The following is a 19207-nucleotide window of genomic DNA, read 5'->3' on the forward strand; positions in this document are numbered from 1 at the left end:
GGCGTCGCCGTCGGCAGTCGTGCGGTTGCTGGTCTTGTAGTTGGTGATGTGCTGGATGCCTTGCCATACCCGCCGTGGGTCATTGTTGGAAAAGTGGTCCTCAATCTTCCTCTTGTAGGACGCTTTGGCATCCTTGATGCCTCTCTTCAGGTTGGTTCTAGCAGCACTGTATAGAGCTCTATCACTAGACCTGAAGGCGGTGTTACGGTCCTTGAGGAGAGACCTGACATCCTTTGTCATCCAGGGTTTTTGATTGGGATACAACCGGATGCGTTTGTCGACGGTGACATTGTCAACACAGTTTTGGATGTAGCAAAGTACAGTTGATGTGTACTCCTCCAAGTCCTGATCCTCAAAAATATCCCAGTTGGTCCTTTCGAAGCAATCCTGCAGCTGCGAGGAAGCTCCTTCAGGCCATGTCTTAACAGTCTTTATGGTGACTGGAGCTTTCCTCCTGAGTGGGGTGTATGCTGGAGTTAGGAATATGGACAGGTGATCTGACTGCCCCAGGTGTGGTAGTGGTGCTGACCTGAAACCCTTCTTAATATTTGAGTAAACCTTGTCTAGTGTGTTTTTCCCCCTGGTAGCACATCTTATGTGTTGTTCAAGTTTCGGGAGAACTGACTTTAGGTCTGCATGGTTGAAGTCCCCGGCTATGATGTGGGCTGCTTCTGGATATGTGCTCTGTTGTGAGTTTATTGCACCGAGCAGGTAGCCTAAAGCTGTGCTAGCGTTAGCATTCGGTGGGATGTAGACTGCTGTTACTATAACCCCTGTAAATTCGCGAGGAAGGTAAAAAGGCCTGCATTTAACTGTTAGGGACTCCAGATCAGGAGAACAGTGGCTATCTATGATTTGGATGTTAGTGCACCAGCTGTTGTGCACGTAAATGCATAACCCCCCCCCCCTTGCTCTTACCGGAGTCGATGTTTCTGTCCCAACGAAACGCTGTACGCCCGGCTAGCTCAATGGCTCCGTCTGGGATAAGTGGATGAAGCCATGTCTCTGTTACTAAGAGAATGCAACAGTCCTCCACGAGTTTGTTTGCTGATATCTGTAGTTTTAGTTCGTCCATTTTGTTGATGATGGATCTGGCGTTGGTGAGAAACATGCTAGGTAGCGGTGGTTTGTGTGGCTGTCTCTTTAGCTTGGCAAGTATACCGGACCGGCATCCTCGCTTTTGCTTCCTGTTTCTCCTCCGCCTGCGACGCCTGTTCGCGCCGACAACTATCCACGGAGCGCCCGGTGTCCTGGCTATCTCTTCCGGTATATTTCGCAGGTGTGGAAATTCGCGCACAAGGTCCCGATTGCACTGGAATCCTATGATCAGAAAATCCTTTCGGTTGTAGGTAGGATTTGCCTGATTTGCCTGGTTTGCATGACTAAAATTGACTAACAGACATAACACAGATAACACACATAAAACGCACCGAAAGGGAGAGCTGTGAGCCGCTGCGTCCGTGCGCGCCGCCATCAGCCATGATTGAAGTCCACAAGGCATTGAAGTCCACAAGGCATTGAAGTCCACTAGGCATTGATGTTGACAAGGCATTGAAATTGACAAGGCATTGAAGTTGACAAGGCATTGAAGTTGACAAGGCATTGAAGTCGACAAGGCATTGAAGTCCACAAGGCATTGATGTTGACAAGGCATTGAAGTTGACAAGGCATTGAAGTTTACAAGGCATTGAAGTCCATAAGGCCTTGAAGTCCACAAGGCATTGAAGTCCACAAGGCATTGATGTTGACAAGGCATGGAAATTGACAAGGCATTGAAATTGACAAGGCATTGAAATTGACAAGGCATTGAAATTGACAAGGCATTGAAATTGACAAGGCATTGAAATTGACAAGGCATTGAAATTGACAAGGCATTGACATTGACAAGGCGTTGAAATCGACAAGGCGTTGAAATCGACAAGACGTTGAAATTGACAAGGCGTTGAAATTGACAAGGCATTGAAGTCCACAAGGCATTGAAATTGACAAGGCATTGAAATTGATCAGCAATCGCTTCCATCGACGCTTAACTCTATTCACAATGTAGCAAACAGCCTTTGGTGTTTTTAGCTTGCAGTAACAAAAATACATTGTTAGCTGTTAGAAAGAACTTTGATCCACAGAGAGGTTCACTAGGTGGTTGGAGCGAATCCCTTGCTCGGTTATGGCGGGCAATAATGGACCCCATTCCCCCACCCCACCCCATGGTCGGTGAGATCGAGGGTTTACTGTATTTAAAGCAAGATGAGAACGAGCGAAGAAAAACATCTTTAAAGCAGATGGATTACCTGTGGGAGAAGATACTTTTACACAGGTGCAGAGATGCCAAGTGTTGGCAACATCCCCTCAGAAGTGCCGCACACACCTGCAAAACAAGAACGTTTAGTAACCCGTGACATCCACAGCCATCTTATACATATCCCCGACTTACAGAACGCACAACTCCAATTGTAGTTCATGAGTTATAGGAGCAGAATTAAGCCATTTGTCCCATCAAGTCTACCACCAACTCAATGGCGGGACTGTCATATGACGAAAGATTGGAAAGACTGGGCTTGTATTCACTGGAATTTAGAAGGATGAGAGGGGATCTTATAGAGACGTATAAAATTATAAAAGGACTGGCAAGCTAGATGCAGGTAAAATGTTCCCAATGTTGGGAGAGTCCAGAACCAGGGGCCACAGTCTAAGAATAAAGGAGAGGCCATTTAAAACTGTGGTGAGAAAATACTTGTTCACCCAGAGAGTTGAATTTGTGGAATTCTCTGCCACAGAAAGCAGTGGAGGCCAAATCACTGGATGGATTTAAGAGAGAGTTAGATAGAGCTCTAGAGGCTAGTGGAATCAAGGGATAGGGGGAGAAGGCAGGTACGGTTACTGATTGTGGATGATCAGCCATGATCACAATGAATGGCAGTACTGGCTCGAAGGGCCAAATGGCCTCCTCCTGCACCTATTTTCTATGTTTCTATGTTTCTAATCATGGCTGATCTATCTTTTCCTCTCAACCCCATTCTCCTGCCTTCTCCCCATAACCACTGACACCTGTACCAATCAAGAATTTATCGATCTCTGTCTTAAAAATATCAATAGGCTTGGCCTCCACAGCCGTCTGTGGCAATGAATTCCCCAGATTTAAAAAATGGACTAAACAAAATTCCTCCTCCTTCCGTACGACCATAATACATCGGAGTAGATTTAGGCCATTCGTCCATCGAGTCTAGATTATTTTTTTTAGATTTAGAGATACAGCGCGGAAACAGGCCCTTCGGCCCACCGAGTCCGCGCCGCCCAGCGATTCCCGCACGTTAACACTATCCTACACCCACTAGGGACAATTGTTTTTTCACATTCACCCGGTCAATTAACCTACAAACCTGCACGTCTTTGGAGTGTGGGAGGAAACCGAAGATCTCGGAGAAAACCCACGCAGGTCACGGGGAGAACGTACAAAACTCCGTACAGACGGCGCCCGTAGTCAGGATCGAACCTGAGTCTCCGACGCTGCATTTGCTGTAAGGCAGCAACTCTACCGCTGCGCCACCGTGCAGCCTACTCGGCCATTCAATCACACCTTCCTAGAGGTTCATCTTCTAGGAATGGCCTCTGGTCATGGACTCTCCCACCAGTGGAAATATGTGGAAACATTCATTATTCGTTGGGTGTGTAGGCATTTCACATGTCCCAGCTACAGGTGGGATTAGTGCAGCTGAGACATCTTGTCCGGTGTGGGCAAGTTGGGTCGAAGGACCTATTTTGCACTCTATGACTCTACTTAGATGAGAAAGGTGCTATTGAAATTCATGCTCTGTCTTTCTGCAATCATTTTTTTCACTAGTCATAGACCCATGCAGTGTAGAAATAGGCCCTTCGGCCCAGCTTGCCCATACCGGCCAACATGTCCCAGCTACACTAGTCCCACCTGCCCGCATTTGATCCATAACCCTCCAACCAAGTCATATCATATCATATCATATACATACAGCCGGAAACAGGCCTTTTCGGCCCTCCAAGTCCGTGCCGCCCAGTGATCCCCGTACATTAACATTATCCTACACCCACTAGGGACAATTTTTTACATTTACCCAGCCAATTAACCTACATACCTGTACGTCTTTGGAGTGTGGGAGGAAACCGAAGATCTCGGAGTAAACCCACGCAGGTCACGGGGAGAACGTACAAACTCCTTACAGTGCAGCACCCGTAGTCAGGATCGAACCTGAGTCTCCGGCGCTGCATTCGCTGTAAAGCAGCAACTCTACCGCTGCGCTACGTCCTGTCCATGTACCTGTCTAACCGTTTCTTAAATGTTGGGATAGTCCCAGCCTCGACTACCTCCTCTGGCAGCTTGTTCTCTGTGTGGAAAAAGCTGCCTCTTTGCTCCTATACTCAACTCCTCTTGTTATGAAGGCCAACATTCCATTGGCTTTCCACCCCATGGTTCTGATCCTGAGTCGGGAGGGCACTGGGATACGGGGTCCGAGTCTGGGGTCGGAACTGTGGGCTGTGTCCGCAGTAGGAACTGGAGGATATAGTCTGAAACAAGGGGGGGGTTTAGTCCCCATATCTGAGGAAAGACGTTTTTAAGGTAGACACAAAATGCTGGAGTAACTCAGCAGGTCTGGCAGCATCTCGGGAGCAAAGGAATGGGTGACGTTTCGGGTCGAGACCCTTCTTCCGACCCTTCCTCAGAAGGAGAAAAGGAATGGGTGCGTTTCGGGTCGAGACCCTTCTTCAGACTTCTGAAGAAGGGTCTCGACCCGAAACGTCACCCATTCCTTCTCTCCTGAGATGCTGCCTGACCTGCTGAGTTACTCCAGCATTTTGTGAATAAATACCTTCGATTTGTACCAGCATCTGCAGTTATTTTCTTACACTTCCCCAGAAGGACGTTTGTTAGTGTAGTTTAGAGATACAGCGTGGAAACAGGCCCATTCGGCCCACCGAGTCCGCGCCGACCGGCGATCCCCTGCACACTAACACTATCCGACACACACACACACACACACACACACACACACACACACACACACACTGGGGGACAATTTTTAAATTTTTGCACCAAGCCAATTAACCTACAGACCCGTACGTCTTTGGAGTGTGGGAGGAAAGGTCTCGGAGAAAACCCACGCAGGTCGCGGGGAGAGCGTACAAACTCCGTACAGACAGCACCCGCAGTCGGGATCGAACCTGAGTCCCTGGCGCTGTGAGGCAGCAACTCTACCGCTGTGCCACTGTGCTGCTGACATTGGAGAGAGTCCAGAGGAGGTTTACGAGAATGATCGTACCGACAATTTGAACTTGCGGGGGAGTCTAGGACCAGAGGGCACAACCTCAGAATAAAAGGATGTACCTTTGGAAAAGAGATGAGGAGGAATTTCTTCAGTCAGAGGGCGGTGAATCTGTGGAATTCATTGCCACAGACGGCTGTGGAGGCCATGATTGAATGGGGGAGTAGACCTGATTGGGCCGAACGGTCAAATTCTGATCCGAACTTATGAACTAAGGTTGGAGTCTGAAAAAGGGGTTAGGTCCCATATCTGAGGAAGGATGTGCTGGCTTTGGAGAGAAGGCAGGAGAATGGGGTTGAGAGGGAAAGATTTGATCAGCCATGATTGAATGGCGGAGTAGACATGATTGGGCGGAATGGCCAAATTCTGATCCAAGAACTAGGGTTGGAGTCTGCAAAAGGGTTTAGGTCCCATATCTGAGGGAGGATGTGCTAGCTTTGGAGAGGGTCCAGAGGAGGCTCACGAGAATTATCCTGGGGATAATTGGGTTACCGTATGAGGTCACCGTTTGTCGGCTCTGTGCCTGCACTCACTGAAGTTTGGAAGGATGGGGGGGGGGGGGGGGTGGGGGGGCCTCGTTGAAACCAACTGCGAAGTTGCCATTTGAATCTGAATTACCTTTACTGTCATTCAAAATGAATTGAACGAAAATCGTTTGCCACACAGCCACAACAACAGTACAGTGTAAAAGACACAAGACACACAATTTTAACACAAACATCCATCACAGTGACTCCTCCAGACACCCCTTCACTGTGATGGAAGGCAAGAAGATTTCTTCTCTCTTCCCCCATGCTTCCACGACGAAAGATACCATGAGGCTGGCAAGAGTGCCGCGGAGATTTACAAGGATGTCGGCAGGGCTAGAGAAACTGGGCAACTGGGAGAGGTGGTGGGAGAAGAGGCTGACGAACATCTCTGGAGGTCTGAAGAAGGGTCCCGACCCCCAAACGTCACCCATCTCCGTCTCTCCAGAGATGCTGCCCGTCCCGCTGAGTTACTCCAGCTATTTGCGTCTATCTTCGGAAGAGGTTGGGCAGGATAGGACTTTATCGCTTAGACGAAGGGCTTGGGGAATGGTTGTACATTGGGAACAATTGATTTTTAGATTTCGATTTCGATTTTTAGATTTAGAGATACAGCGCGGAAACAGGCCCTTCGGCCCACCGGGTCCGCGCCGCCCAGCGATCCCCGCACATTAACACTATCCTACACACACTAGGGACAATTTTTACATTTACCCAGTCAATTGACCTACATACCTGTACGTCTTTGGAGTGTGGGAGGAAACCGAAGATCTCGGAGAAAACCCACGCAGGTCACGGGGAGAACGTACAGACTCCGTACAGACGGCGCCCGTAGTCAGGATCGAACCCGGCGCAGCATTCGCTGTAAGGCAGCAACTCTACCGCTGCGCCACCGTGCCGCACATTATTGGTCAAGACTCATGGCAAATCATTACCAGTCTTTCCCCATGTCCCCTAATAAACCCGTCCTCTCGTTCCAGTGCTGAAGAATGATCATCAACAGCCTGGAGAATTGTTGACAAGTCTTCAGTTTGGATGACTTTAGATTTTGGACTGACTGTGCACGTTCTTTTCTGTCACAGGATTCTATCGCTGGATGAAAATTTCCTTTTGCAGTTCAAAATGGATGTAAGTTCAACTTTCGTAACATTCCTCAGAAAGCAAAGGGCGCCACAGCGGTAGAGTTGCTGCCTATTTGACGGAGAAACAAATCTACAAACTAAACAAATGGACACAAAGTGCTGGAGTGATTCAGCGGGTCAGGCAGCATCTCTGGGGAACATGGATCGGTGACGTTTCACAGAGTGCTGGAGTAATTCAGTGGGTCAGGCAGCAGCGGTAGAGTGGCTGCCTTACAGCAAACGCAGCGCCGGGACTCGGGTTCGATCCCGACTACGGGTGCCGTCTGTACGGAGTCTGTACGTTCTCCCCGTGACCTGCGTGGGTTTTCTCCGGGATCTTCGGTTTCCTCCCACACTCCAAAGACGTACAGGTTTGTAGGTTAATTGGCTTGGTAAATGTAAAAATTGTCCCTAGTGGGTGTAGGATAGTGTTAGTGTGCGGGGATCGCTGGTTGACGCACTGAATAATGGGAGGGGAAGAGACTCGACAAGCTGGTCAGGAAAGGTCAGCTCCGTCCTGGGTTGCCCCCTCGACTCAGTGCAGGCGGTGGGAGAGAGGAGGACGATGGCAAAGCTAACATCGCTGCTGGGACAACGACTCCCACCCCATGCAGGACACTGTCACTGCGCTGAGTAGCTCCTTCAGTGACAGACTCCTTCACCCCAAGTGCGTGATGGAGAGATATAGGAGGTCCTTCCTTCCCGCTGCTGTGAGACTGCACAACCAGCACTGCTCCCAGCAGACGAGTCAACAGTAACAGTAAAGGAATAACACAGTAAATGATGACAATTATCCTTGCCTTTACTTTTATTTATAATGAATGATCTCTTTGCTGCTATCCACTTTGCTGCTAGAAAATTTCCTCGGTGTAGGACAAATAAAGGAATATTATTATTATTATTATTATTATTATTATTATTATTATTATTATTATTATTATTATTATTATTATTAAATTGTTTCACCTAGATTTTGCAATTCCAGAATCATCCTGGATGAAGTTTCCAGTTTTCTCGTTATTGTGCATCAACCTATTTTTCATGCGGTTTCACTGTGGTTTGGTTTTGACAAATCGAGCTGTTCTCTCGCCTTCTCAATGGAAACGACCGCTGTTTGTCATTAATTTTCTCCCTCTTTTGCAAAGGCTTGCAGCCTGGAGGAAAGAAGACACGACTTTGAGACGATTTTCTCTCACTATGATGTGGTGGGTGACGTTTATATGTCGACCTATTGTGGACGCAGCCCAGGCCATCACACAAAACCGACCTCCCTTCCATTGACTCCACTTGTACCTCAGGGAGGGGCGGTCACGGTGGCGCGGCGTTGGAGTTGCTGCCTTACAGCGAATGCAGCGCCGGAGACCCGGGTTCAATCCCGACCACGGGTGCTGTCCGCACGGAGTTTGTACGTTCTCCCCGTGACCCGCGTGGGTTTTCTCCGAGATCTTCGGTTTCCTCCCACGCTCCAAAGACGTACAGGCTTGCAGGTTAATTGGCCTGGTGTAAGTGTAAATTGTCCCTAGTGTAGGATAGTGTTAGTGCGCGGGGATCGCTGGTCGGTGCCGACTCGGTGGGCCGAAGGGCCTGTTTCCGCGCTGTATCTCTAAACCAAACTAAAAAGCTAAACTCACGCTGCCTCGGCAAGGCCAGCAGCATAATCAAGGACGAGTGGCACCCCGGCCACTCCCTCTCCTCCCCTCTCCCATCGGGCAAAAGTTTAGAAGTGTGAAAACCGCACACCTCCAGATTCAGGGACAGTTTCTTCCCGTCTCTTATCAGGCAACTGAACCATCCTACCACAACCAGAGAGCAGTGCTGAACTACTATCTACCTCATTGGTGACCCTCGGACTATCCTTGATTGGACTGCATTCAAGAGAGAGCTAGATAGAGCTCTTAAGGATAGCGGAGTCAGGGGGTATGGGGAGAAGGCAGGAACGGGGTACTGATTGAGAATGATCAGCCATGATCACATTGAATGGTGGTGCTGACTCGAAGGGCCGAATGGCCTACTCCTGCACCTATTGTCTATTGTCTATTGACTTTACCTTGCACTAAACGTTGTTCCCTTATCATATATCTGTTCACTGTAAATGGCTCGTTTGTAATCATGTATTGTCTTTCCGCTGGCTGGTCGGCACGCAACAAAAGCTTCTCACTGTACCTCGGTACACGTGACAATAAGCTAAACTGGAACTGAAACCCTGTTACACTTTGCCCTGCCTCTGTCCTTGACTAAATGTTCCGCTACCCTCCCCACGATAATTAGTCAGAAGAAGGGTCCTGACTCGAAATTTCGCCTGACATGTTCTCCGGAGATGTTGCTTGGCCCGCTGATTTCCTCTAGAACTTGGTGTCCTTTTGTGTAAGCAAAAACTTGTTGTTGATCTCCTGACACCAAGCCGGTCATGGGACTCTGTATAACTGAATGCCTGGTAGGTCTGGGAGGTGGAGACACACGAATGTACACGATTTTTCGGATTTCGATAGAACGGGAGATGAGGAAAAACTTTTTCACTCAGAGATTAGAATGGGAGATGAGGAAAAACTTTTTCAGTCAGAGATTAGAACGGAGATGAGGAAAAACTTTTTCATCCAGAGATTAGAATGGAGATGAGGAAAAACTTTTTCAGTCAGAGTTGTAAATCCTTGGAATTCTCTGCCTCAGAAGGTAGTGGAGGCCAATTCTCTGGATGCTTTCAAGAGAGAGTTATATAGAGCTCTTAATGATAGCAGAGTCAGGGGGTATGGGGAGAAGGCAGGAACGGGGCACTGATTGTGAATGATCAGCCACAAGATCACATTGAATGGCGGTGCTGGCTCGAAGGGCCGAATGGCCTACTCCTGCACCTATTGTCTATTGTCTATTTTCCTTACAGGAGGAATAGGAGTAGAATTAGGCCATTCGGCCCATCAAGTCTACTCCGCCATTCAATCATGGCTGATCTATCTCTCCCTCCTAACCCCATTCTCCTGCCTTCTCCCCATAACCCCTGACACCTGTACTAATGAAGAATCTATCTATCTCTACCTTAGAAATGTCCACTGACTTGGCCTCCACAGCCTTCTGTGGCAAAGAATTCCACAGATTCACCACCCTCTGACTGAAGAAATTTCTCCTCGTCTCCTTCCTGAAAGAACGTCCTTTAATTCTGAGGCTGTGACCTCGAGTCCTAGAGCAATTGAACACAGATGCGCAGTACTTCAGTGCTACATCAGGCTTCTGTTACGCTATTGTACAGTGTGACTATCAGGCAGAGCAGCCTGTCCCTATACTTCCTCCCGCAGCTCCATCCAGGGTCTTTCAGGTGAGGCAGAGGTTCACTTGCACCTCCTCCAACCTCACCCACTGTATCCGCTGTTCCAGGTGTGTGCTCCTGTATATATCGGCGAGACCAAGCGCAGACTGGGCGATCGTAGGTCCATCCGCTCAGTCCGCCTGGACCTACGTGATCTCCCAGTTGCCAAACACTTTAAACTCCCCCTCCCACTCCCACACTGACCTTTCTGTCCTGGGCCTCCTCCACTGCCAAATTGGAGGAACCACGCCTCATATTTCGCTTGGGCAGCGGTATGAATATTGATTTCTCTTAGCTTCAAGTAACTCCCTCTCTCTCTGCCCCTCCCCCACCCCTGCTGTCCTGCCAGTTTCACTGTTCGCATCCTTGCTTCCCTTCGTTATCACCTCTTCCACAGCCAACAACGGACCATTGTGGGCTCCACCTTTCCTCGGCCATCCGTGCCGGCTCTGATTTGTCCTGAACCTTTTCGTACCTCTAGTTTCCCTCTCCCACTGATTCTCAGCCTGAAGAATAGGCCTCGACCCGAAACGTCACCCATTCCTTCTCTCCAAAGATGCTGTCTGACCCGCTGAGTTACTCCAGCATTTTGTGACAAGTCAAGTCAAGTCAATTTTATTTGTATAGCACATTTAGAAACAACCCACGTTGACCAAAGTGCTGTACATCAGTTCAGGTACTAAGAACGAACATACAATGGCACACAAACATAACAGCACATACATAAACAGTTCACAGCGCCCCCTCAGAGGGCCTCAAACGCTAGGGAGTAGAAATAGGTTTTGAGCGTGGACATAAAGGAGTGGATGGAGGGGGCAGTTCTGATGGGGAGAGGGATGCTGTTCCACAGTCTAGGAGCTGCAACCGCTAAAGCGCGGTCACCCCTGAGCTTAAGCCGAGACCATGGGATAGTCAGTAGCCCCAAGTCGGCCGACCTGAGGGACCTGGAGATAGAGTGGTGGGTTAGAAGATATGGGGGGGGGGGCAAGCCCGTTTAGGGCTTTGTATGTGAATAGGAGGAGCTTGAAGTTAATTCTGTACTGTACTGGGAGCCAGTGGAGAGAGGCCAGAATCGGGGTGATGTGGTCCCTTTTACGGGTACCCGTCAGGAGTCTCGCTGCGGCGTTTTGGACCAATTGAAGGCAATAGACATTAGACAATAGGTGCAGGAGGAGGCCATTCAGCCCTTCGAGCCAGCACCGCCATTCACCGTGATCATGGCTGATCATCCAAATCTTCATATATCTTCATGATAAGGGAATAACGTTGAGAGCAAGGTAAAGCCCGATCAAAGATCGTCCGAGGGGCACTGGAGAGGTAGATAGTAGTTCAGCGCTGCTCCTCGACTGAAAGGATTTACTAAATCCTCGATTGTTGATTATTATTTTGCAGAGTAAAACAGGAGCCCTGGAAGGTCCTGAGGTGGACGGGTTTGTCAAAGATATGATGGAATTGGTGAAGGTGAGTTCATGCAAGATGAGTTGGGATAAAAAAATGTCTGTTTATGCAACTATGTGCAGCAATGTGGATGTGTGTTTCCACTGCCATTAAGATGGATGTAAATGGCGCCAATATTGGCAATATTATGGGCGGCACGGTGGCCCATAAGGGCGGTGGACTTGCCGCCTTACAGCGCCAGGGACCCGGGTTCGATCCTGCACATGGGTGCTGTCTCAACGGAGTTTGTGACCTGTGTGGGTTTCCCCCGAGATCTTCGGGTTTCCTCCCCCACTCCAAAGACGTCCAGGTTTGTGGGTTAATTGGCTTGGTGACAATTGTAAATTGTCCCTAATGTTAGTGCGAGGACAGTGTTGATGCGTGGGGATCGCTGGTCAGCGCGGACGCGGTGGGCCGAAGGGCCTGTTTGCGCGGTGTATCTCTAAAGTCTGAAGTAAGGGGGTACGGGGAGAAGGCAGGAACAGTGCACTGATTGTGAATGATCAGCCACGATCACATTGAATGGCGGTGCTGGCTCGAAGGGCCGAATGGCCTCCTCCTGCACCTATTGTCTATTGTCTAATGTCTTAAGTGAAAATAGCAGTGGTGTGCGATACAACAGAGTGAAGATACGCGAGGATGAGGCGTCAGCTTTAGTCATTCTGTGTCCTTTTTTTCCCCCGTCTGTTCTTCAGTCGAGCATCAGCGGAATTGACCTGGACAAGTTCCGTGAGATTCTGCTGCACCACTGTGACGAGAACCAGGACGGAAAGATCCAGAAGTCTGAGCTGGCTCTCTGCCTCGGCCTGAAGATGAACCAGTGAGCCCAGCCATGCAGCCAGCGGTTCCACGCCCTTTTAACCGCACGTCCAAACCCCACCTTGATAACATTTGCCGACAATCCCCCAGCTCTGCGCCTCGCCGGGGTGCTCCTTGTTCGTGCAGGAGAGGGGAAGTGAAACTAATCTCCCCCTCCCCCCAATCAATCAATCAATCAACCAATCAACCAATCAATCAATCAATCAATCAATCAATCAATCAATCAATCAGTCGATCAAACAATTGATCAGTCAATCAATCGATCAGTCAATCGATCAGTCAATCGATCTGTCAATTGATCAGTCAATCGATCAGTCAATCCAGCACTTGCTATTGAAATGCTCGAATGCTTTTGAATCTGCATGCCTAGAATGCAATGTGTTCATCAGGTCATAAGTGATAGGAGCAGCGTTAGTCCATTCGGCCCATCAAGTCTGCTCTGCCATTCAATCATGGCTGATCAATCTAGCCTTCCCTCTTAACCCCGTTCTCACTGTTGAATGTCATCGATATAAAACGATGCAGACATTGTAAAAGGCAAACATTTGACAAAGTGCTGGAGTAACCCAGTGGATCAGGCAGCTTCTCTGGAGAACAGAAGTTCATAAGTTCTAGAAGAAGAATTAGGCCATTCGGCCCATCAAGTCTACTCCGCCATCCGATCATGGCTGATCTATCTCTCCCTCCCAAACCCATCCTCCTGCCTTCACCCCATAAGCCCCTGACACCCGTACTGATCAAGAACATGAATGGGTGAAGTTACGTGTTGGGACACCTCTTTCGAAACGTCGCCTATCCATGTTCACAAGTTTTTGGAGTAGAATTAGGCCATTCGGCCCATCGAGTCTACTCCACCATTCAATCATGGCTGATCTCTGCTTCCTAATCCCATTTTCCTACCTTTTTCCCATAACCCTTGACACCCGTTCTAATCAAGAATCTGTCTATCTCTGCCTTAAAAATACCCACTGACTTGGCCTCCACAGCCCTCTGTGGCAATGAGTTCCACAGATTAACTACCCTAAAGAAGTTCCTCCTCATCTTTCTAAATGAGCGCCCTTTAATTCTCACGCTGTGACCTCTGGTCCTAGACTCTCCCACCAGTGGAAACATCCTCTCCACATCCACTCTATCCAGGCCTTTCATTATTCTGTAAGTTTCAATGAGGTCCCCCCCTCAACCTTCTAAACTCCAGGCCCAGTGCTGACAAACGCTCATCATATGCTAACCCACTCTTTCCTGGGATCATTCTTGAGATTCCAGAGATGCTGTCTGACCTGCTGTGTTACTCCAGAACTGAATTACATCCAGAACTGCAAAAGATGGTTAACACACAAAAGGGCCCAAAGTGCTGGAGTATCTCAGCGGGATAGGCGACATCTCTGGAGAACATGGATTGGTGACGTTTCTGGTCGGGACCCTTCTTCACACTCAGTTCAGCTTTACTTTTGATGAAACTACTCATTCAGTCTCCAGAGTGATCTTACAATGTTCCCTGAAACCTTATAATTTAGAAATTGTACTTCATTCTTCCCCCCCCCCCCCCCTCCCCCCTTTCATTATCGTGCAACACATCATCTACCCATGCTCTGCAGAGATGCTTCCAAACCTGCTGAGTTACTCCAGTACTTTCGGATTTGTAAAATAGCATCCGCAATTCCTTGTAGAAACGGTGGCGCAGCGGTAGAGTTGCTGCCTTACAGCGAATGCAGCGCCGGAGACCCGGGTTCCATCCCGACTACGGGCGCCGTCTGTACGGAGTTTGTACGTTCTCCCCGTGACCTGCGTGGGTTTTCTCCGAGATCTTCGCTTTCCTCCCACACTCCAAAGGCGTACAGGTATGTAGGCTAATTGGCTTGGTAAATGTAAAACTTGTCCCTGGTGGGTGTAGGATAGTGTTAGTGTGCGGGGATCGCTGGTCGGCGTGGACTCGGTGGGCCGAAAGGGCCTGTTTCTGCGCTGTATCTCTAAACTAAACTAAACTAAACTGAACTAAACTAAACAAGCAACTGTAGATGCTGATTAACACATCAAACGACACAAAGTGTATCAGGGGTAACGGGTAGAAGGCAGGAGAATGGGGTTAGAAGGGAGAGATAGATCAGCCATGATTGAATAGCGGAATAGACTTGATGGGCCGAATGGCCTAATTCTGCGCTAATCACTTATGACCTTATGATACAGAGTGCTGGAGTAACTCAGCGGGTCAGGCAGCATCTCTGGAGAACACGGATAGGCGACGTTTCACAGAGTGCTGGAGTAACTCAGCGGGTCAGGCAGCATCTCTGGAGAACACGGATAGGCGACGTTTCACAGAGTGCTGGAGTAACTCAGCGGGTCAGGCAGCATCTCTGGAGAACACGGATAGGTGACGTTTCGGGTCGGGAACCCCCCTGCAGATTGATAATGGGGCGGGGAAGGGGGGGGGGAAGGTGGAAGACAGGAAGGGCAAGACAATGGTAGGTTATAGGTGAACGCAGGTAAGTGGGAGGTGTTTGATCAGCAGTTGGTTGGACAAAGAGCAGAGATGGAAAGATACAGATGAGACAAAAGGATTGAAGAGTTGTGACTTGTGAAGCTAGAGGAAGGAATGTAGGTGGAAGGGGCGGGGGGGGGGATGTGAAGGGTCCCATCCCGAAACGTCATCTATCCATGTTCCAAGGGCGGCACGGTGGCGCAGCGGTAGAGTTGCTGCCTTACAGCGAATGCAGACCCGGGTTCGATCCCGACTACGGGCGCTGTCTGTATGGAGTTTGTACGTTCTCCCCGTGACCTGCGTGGGTTTTCTCCGAGATCTTCGGTTTCCTCCCACACTCCAAAGACGTACAGGTTTGTAGGCTAATTGGCTTGGTAAATGTAAAAATTGTCCCTAGTGGGTGTAGGATAGTGTCAATGTGCGGGGATCGCTGGTCGGCGCGGACCCGGTGGGCCGAAGGGCCTATTTCCGCGCTGAATCTCTAAATTAAACTAAACTAAGGTCTCCAATGATGCTGCCTGACCTGCTGAGTTCCTCCAGCACAATTTGTGTCCTTATCTGCAATTCCTTGTGTCTCCATTGTAAATGGCAATACTGGTTTGAACCATTCATTCCTTTCCTCATCGTTATTGTAAGGCACTGTCCGTAGATTTTGACAATGGTCGCAAGTGACATAATCCAGCAATATTGAAACCTGACCGATGAAATTAAAAGTTGAAGTGTCTATTCCTGGTGCTCTGGTTCAATTTTTTTTAAAAGAGGAATTATTTGGAAATATTGCGTGTATTTCAAGGGAAAGATAAGTGTTCGCATTTTTCCACAGTGCCTTTCTGGACATTATCCTGTTGCTAAAACAAAAAGCAATATCTATCCCGTAGTAAACTACTGAACAACCAGCACGGTGGCGCAGCGGTAGAGTTGCTGCCTAACCCGGGTTCCATCCTGACCGCGGGGTACTGTGTGTACGGAGTTTGTACGTGACCCGCGTGGGTTTTCTCCGGGTGCTCCGGTTTCCTCCCACCTTCCAAAGGTGTACAGGACTGCAGGTAAATTGGCTTTGATAACATTGTAAAAATTGTCCCCAGACTGTGTGGGACGTATGGGGATCGGCGATCGGCGCGGACTCGGTGGGCCAGAGGGCCTATGTTTCCACGCTGCGTCTCTGAACTAAACCAAACCTTGTTGCTGAGGTATCAGCGAAAGCTCGCACTTGGAGTCCTTTAGCAGAGCTCTGTTCTACGTTTAATACCCACTTATTCCTTGCGCTTCTGTGACGGTAACTCAAAAGAAATTTGCCTTTTTTTGCCGAGTATTGAAATAACTATTGTGTCTTCTGCTTGTCACAGGGCTGTGTATGTTTTGAATGTTTAGCTCAGTGTAAGCCTGTGTACCTGGGTACTGCTCTGCAGTGTTTGTCAAATGAAATTAAATTTACGTGGTGGAATGTACCTATTGGCTTTCCGTTCTTTGTTGTGAGATAAGAGGGGATCTTATCGAAACGTGTAAGATTATTAAGGGGTTGGACACGTTAGAGGCAGGAAACATGTTCCCAATGTTGGGGGAGTCCAGAACAAGGGGCCACACAGTTTAAGAATAAGGAGTCGGTCATTTAGAACAGAGATGAGGAAAAACTTTTTCAGTCAGAGAGTTGTGAATCTGTGGAATTCTCTGCCTCAGAAGGCAGTCAGTGGAGGCCAATTCTCTGAATGCATTCAAGAGAGAGCTAGATAGAGCTCTTAAGGATAGCGGAGTCAGGGGGTATGGGGAGAAGGCAGGAACGGGGTACTGATTGAGAATGATCAGCCATGATCACATTGAATGGCGGTGCTGGCTCGAAGGGCCGAATGGCCTCCTCCTGCACCTATTGTCTATTGTCTATTGTCCATTGAGAGACTATATCTGCGCCCTTTTTTCCTGCCTGGTTTCCTGCTACAGAACTGTCCCCACACAAGAGAGAAAGACTCCATTCAGTTCAACCTGCCTACTGTGCCTGTTTGAACGAGGTTGGTACGGAGGGGCAGCGGTAGAATCGCTGCCTCACTGCACCAGAGACCCCTAGGATCGATCCCGACTGCAGGCACTTGTCTGTACGGAGTTTGTACACTCTCCCTGTCACCTCGTGGGTTTTCTCCGGGTGCTCCGGTTTCCTCCCACCTTCCAAAGACGTAATTTTTAGATTTAGAGATACAGCGCGGAAACAGGCCCCTCGGCCCACCGGGTCCGCGCCGCCCAGCAGTCCCCGCACATTAACACTGTCCTACACTCACTAGGGACAATTTTTACATTTGCCCAACCAATTAACCTACATACCTGTACGTCTTTGGAGTGCGGGAGGAAACCGAAGATCTCGGAGAAAACCCACGCGGGTCACGGGGAGAACGTACAAACTCCGTACAGACGGCGCCCGTAGTCAGGGTCGAACCTGAGTCTCCGGCGCTGCATTCGCTGTAAGGCAGCAACTCTACCGCTGCGCCACCGTGCCGCACTAAGGTTGAAGGTTAACTGGCTGCTGTAAATTGTCCCTCGTGTGGAGGATAGAACTAGTGCGTGCGTGATGGTTGGATGGCGTGGACCTGTTCCCGCCCTGTATCTCTGAACTGAACTGAAGGTCTCAGGTTAGGACCACCCTCGTTCTCGCCTCAAAATAAAAGGGTGCTCCGTTACGAAAGAGATGAGCAATTTCTTTAGTCAGAGGGTGGTGAATCTGTGGAATTCGTTGTCACAGATGGCTGTGGAGGCCAAGTCAGTGGATATTTTTAAGGCAAAGATTTATTGATGCTTGATTAGTACGGGTGTCAGGGGTTATGGGGAGAAGGCAGGAGAATGGGGTTGAGAGGGAGAGACAGATCAGCCATGATTGAATGGCAGAGTAGACTTGAAGGGCCGAATGGCCTAAATTTTGCTCCAATCACTTATGGCAATTTACAGAAGCCAATCGACCTACAAACCTGCATGTCTTTGCAATATAGGAGGAAACCGAAGCACCCGGAGAAAACCCACGCTGTGACAGGGAGAACGTGCAAACTATGAACCATTGCTTTGAAAGTACTCCACAACTCTTTCCGTTGGTACAACTTCCATCCTCGTGATTAGGGTCGCCAACTGTCCCGTATTAGCCGGGACATCCCGTATTTTGGGCTAATTTGGTTTGTCCCAGACAGGACTGCCCTTGTCCCGTATTAGGCCCAGGGGGCGCTATAGGCCCAGGGGGCGCTATAGGCCCAGACACTGTAGGCCCGGACACTGTAAGCCCGGGGGCCGTTGTAGACACTGTAGGCCCGGACACTGTAAGTCCGGGGGCCGTTGTAGGCCCGGACACCGTAGGCCCGGACACTGTAAGCCCGGGGGCCGTTGTAGGCCCAGACACTGTAGGCCCGGACACAGTAGGCCCGGACACTGTAAGCCCGGACACTGTAAGTCCGGACACTGTAAGCCTGGGGGCCATTGTAGGCCCGGACACTGTAGGCCCGGACACTGTAAGCCCGGGAGCCGTTGTAGGCCCGGACACTGTAAGCCCGGGGGCCGTTGTAGGCCCAGACACTGTAGGCCCGGACACTGTAGGCCCGGACACTGTAAGCCCGGACACTGTAAGCCCGGACACTGTAAGCCCGGGGGCCGTTGTAGGCCCGGACACTGTAGGCCCGGACACTGTAAGCCCGGGAGCCGTTGTAGGCCCGGACACGGTACGCCCGGGGGCCGCTGTAGGCCCGGACACTGTACGCCCGGGGACAGTGTAAGCTGACGGAGTGTGTTCGGGGAGCGGGACCGAGTGCGTTCGCCTAATGGAGGTTGCGTAGCAACCCACCTCCCAGCCCGGGCGGCAGCCATTGGTGGAGCAGGAGCACGTGGCCGCTGGCTGGGTGAGGTCACGTGGGGCTCAGGCGGTGACATCACCTTGTCCCTTATTTGGGAGTGAGAAAGTTGGCAACCCTACTCGTGATAGTGGATACATATTGCTGGAAATGGACACAAAATGCTGGAGTAACTCAGCGGGACGGGCAGCATCTCTGGAGGGAAGGAATGGGTGACGTTTCGGGCCAAGACCCTTCTTCGGACTGAGAGTCATGGGAGAGGGAAAGGAGAGATATGGAAGGGTAAGAAATTGCGTGAAAACGAGAGATCATCGGAGGCGAAGATCAAGAAAAACAGAGAATAGATCAATGTTAGCTGAGGGGAAGGTGACAACGAGGCCTACAATGTAAAATTTAATCAGGAGGACAGTCAGACTGGTCGGAGAT

The 19207-nt window shown here is 49.6% G+C and overlaps 1 protein-coding gene across 1 annotated transcript in view; it reads left to right on the forward strand.

Moving 5' to 3' along the window:
- Positions 1-16401, forward strand: part of scgn (secretagogin, EF-hand calcium binding protein) — a 58877-nt gene extending 42476 nt beyond the window's left edge. Inside the window, exons 8-11 of the mRNA XM_078426900.1 lie at positions 6901-6946; positions 8085-8144; positions 11630-11698; positions 12370-16401. Coding sequence (XP_078283026.1) covers positions 6901-6946; positions 8085-8144; positions 11630-11698; positions 12370-12498 — 304 coding nt within the window. The 3' untranslated portion in view covers positions 12499-16401. The remainder of the gene's footprint in view (positions 1-6900; positions 6947-8084; positions 8145-11629; positions 11699-12369) is intronic.
- The last annotated feature ends 2806 nt before the right edge of the window (positions 16402-19207 follow it).

Source organism: Rhinoraja longicauda, chromosome 2 (assembly GCF_053455715.1).
Source record: "Rhinoraja longicauda isolate Sanriku21f chromosome 2, sRhiLon1.1, whole genome shotgun sequence".
Classification (NCBI taxonomy): Eukaryota; Metazoa; Chordata; class Chondrichthyes; order Rajiformes; family Arhynchobatidae; genus Rhinoraja; species Rhinoraja longicauda.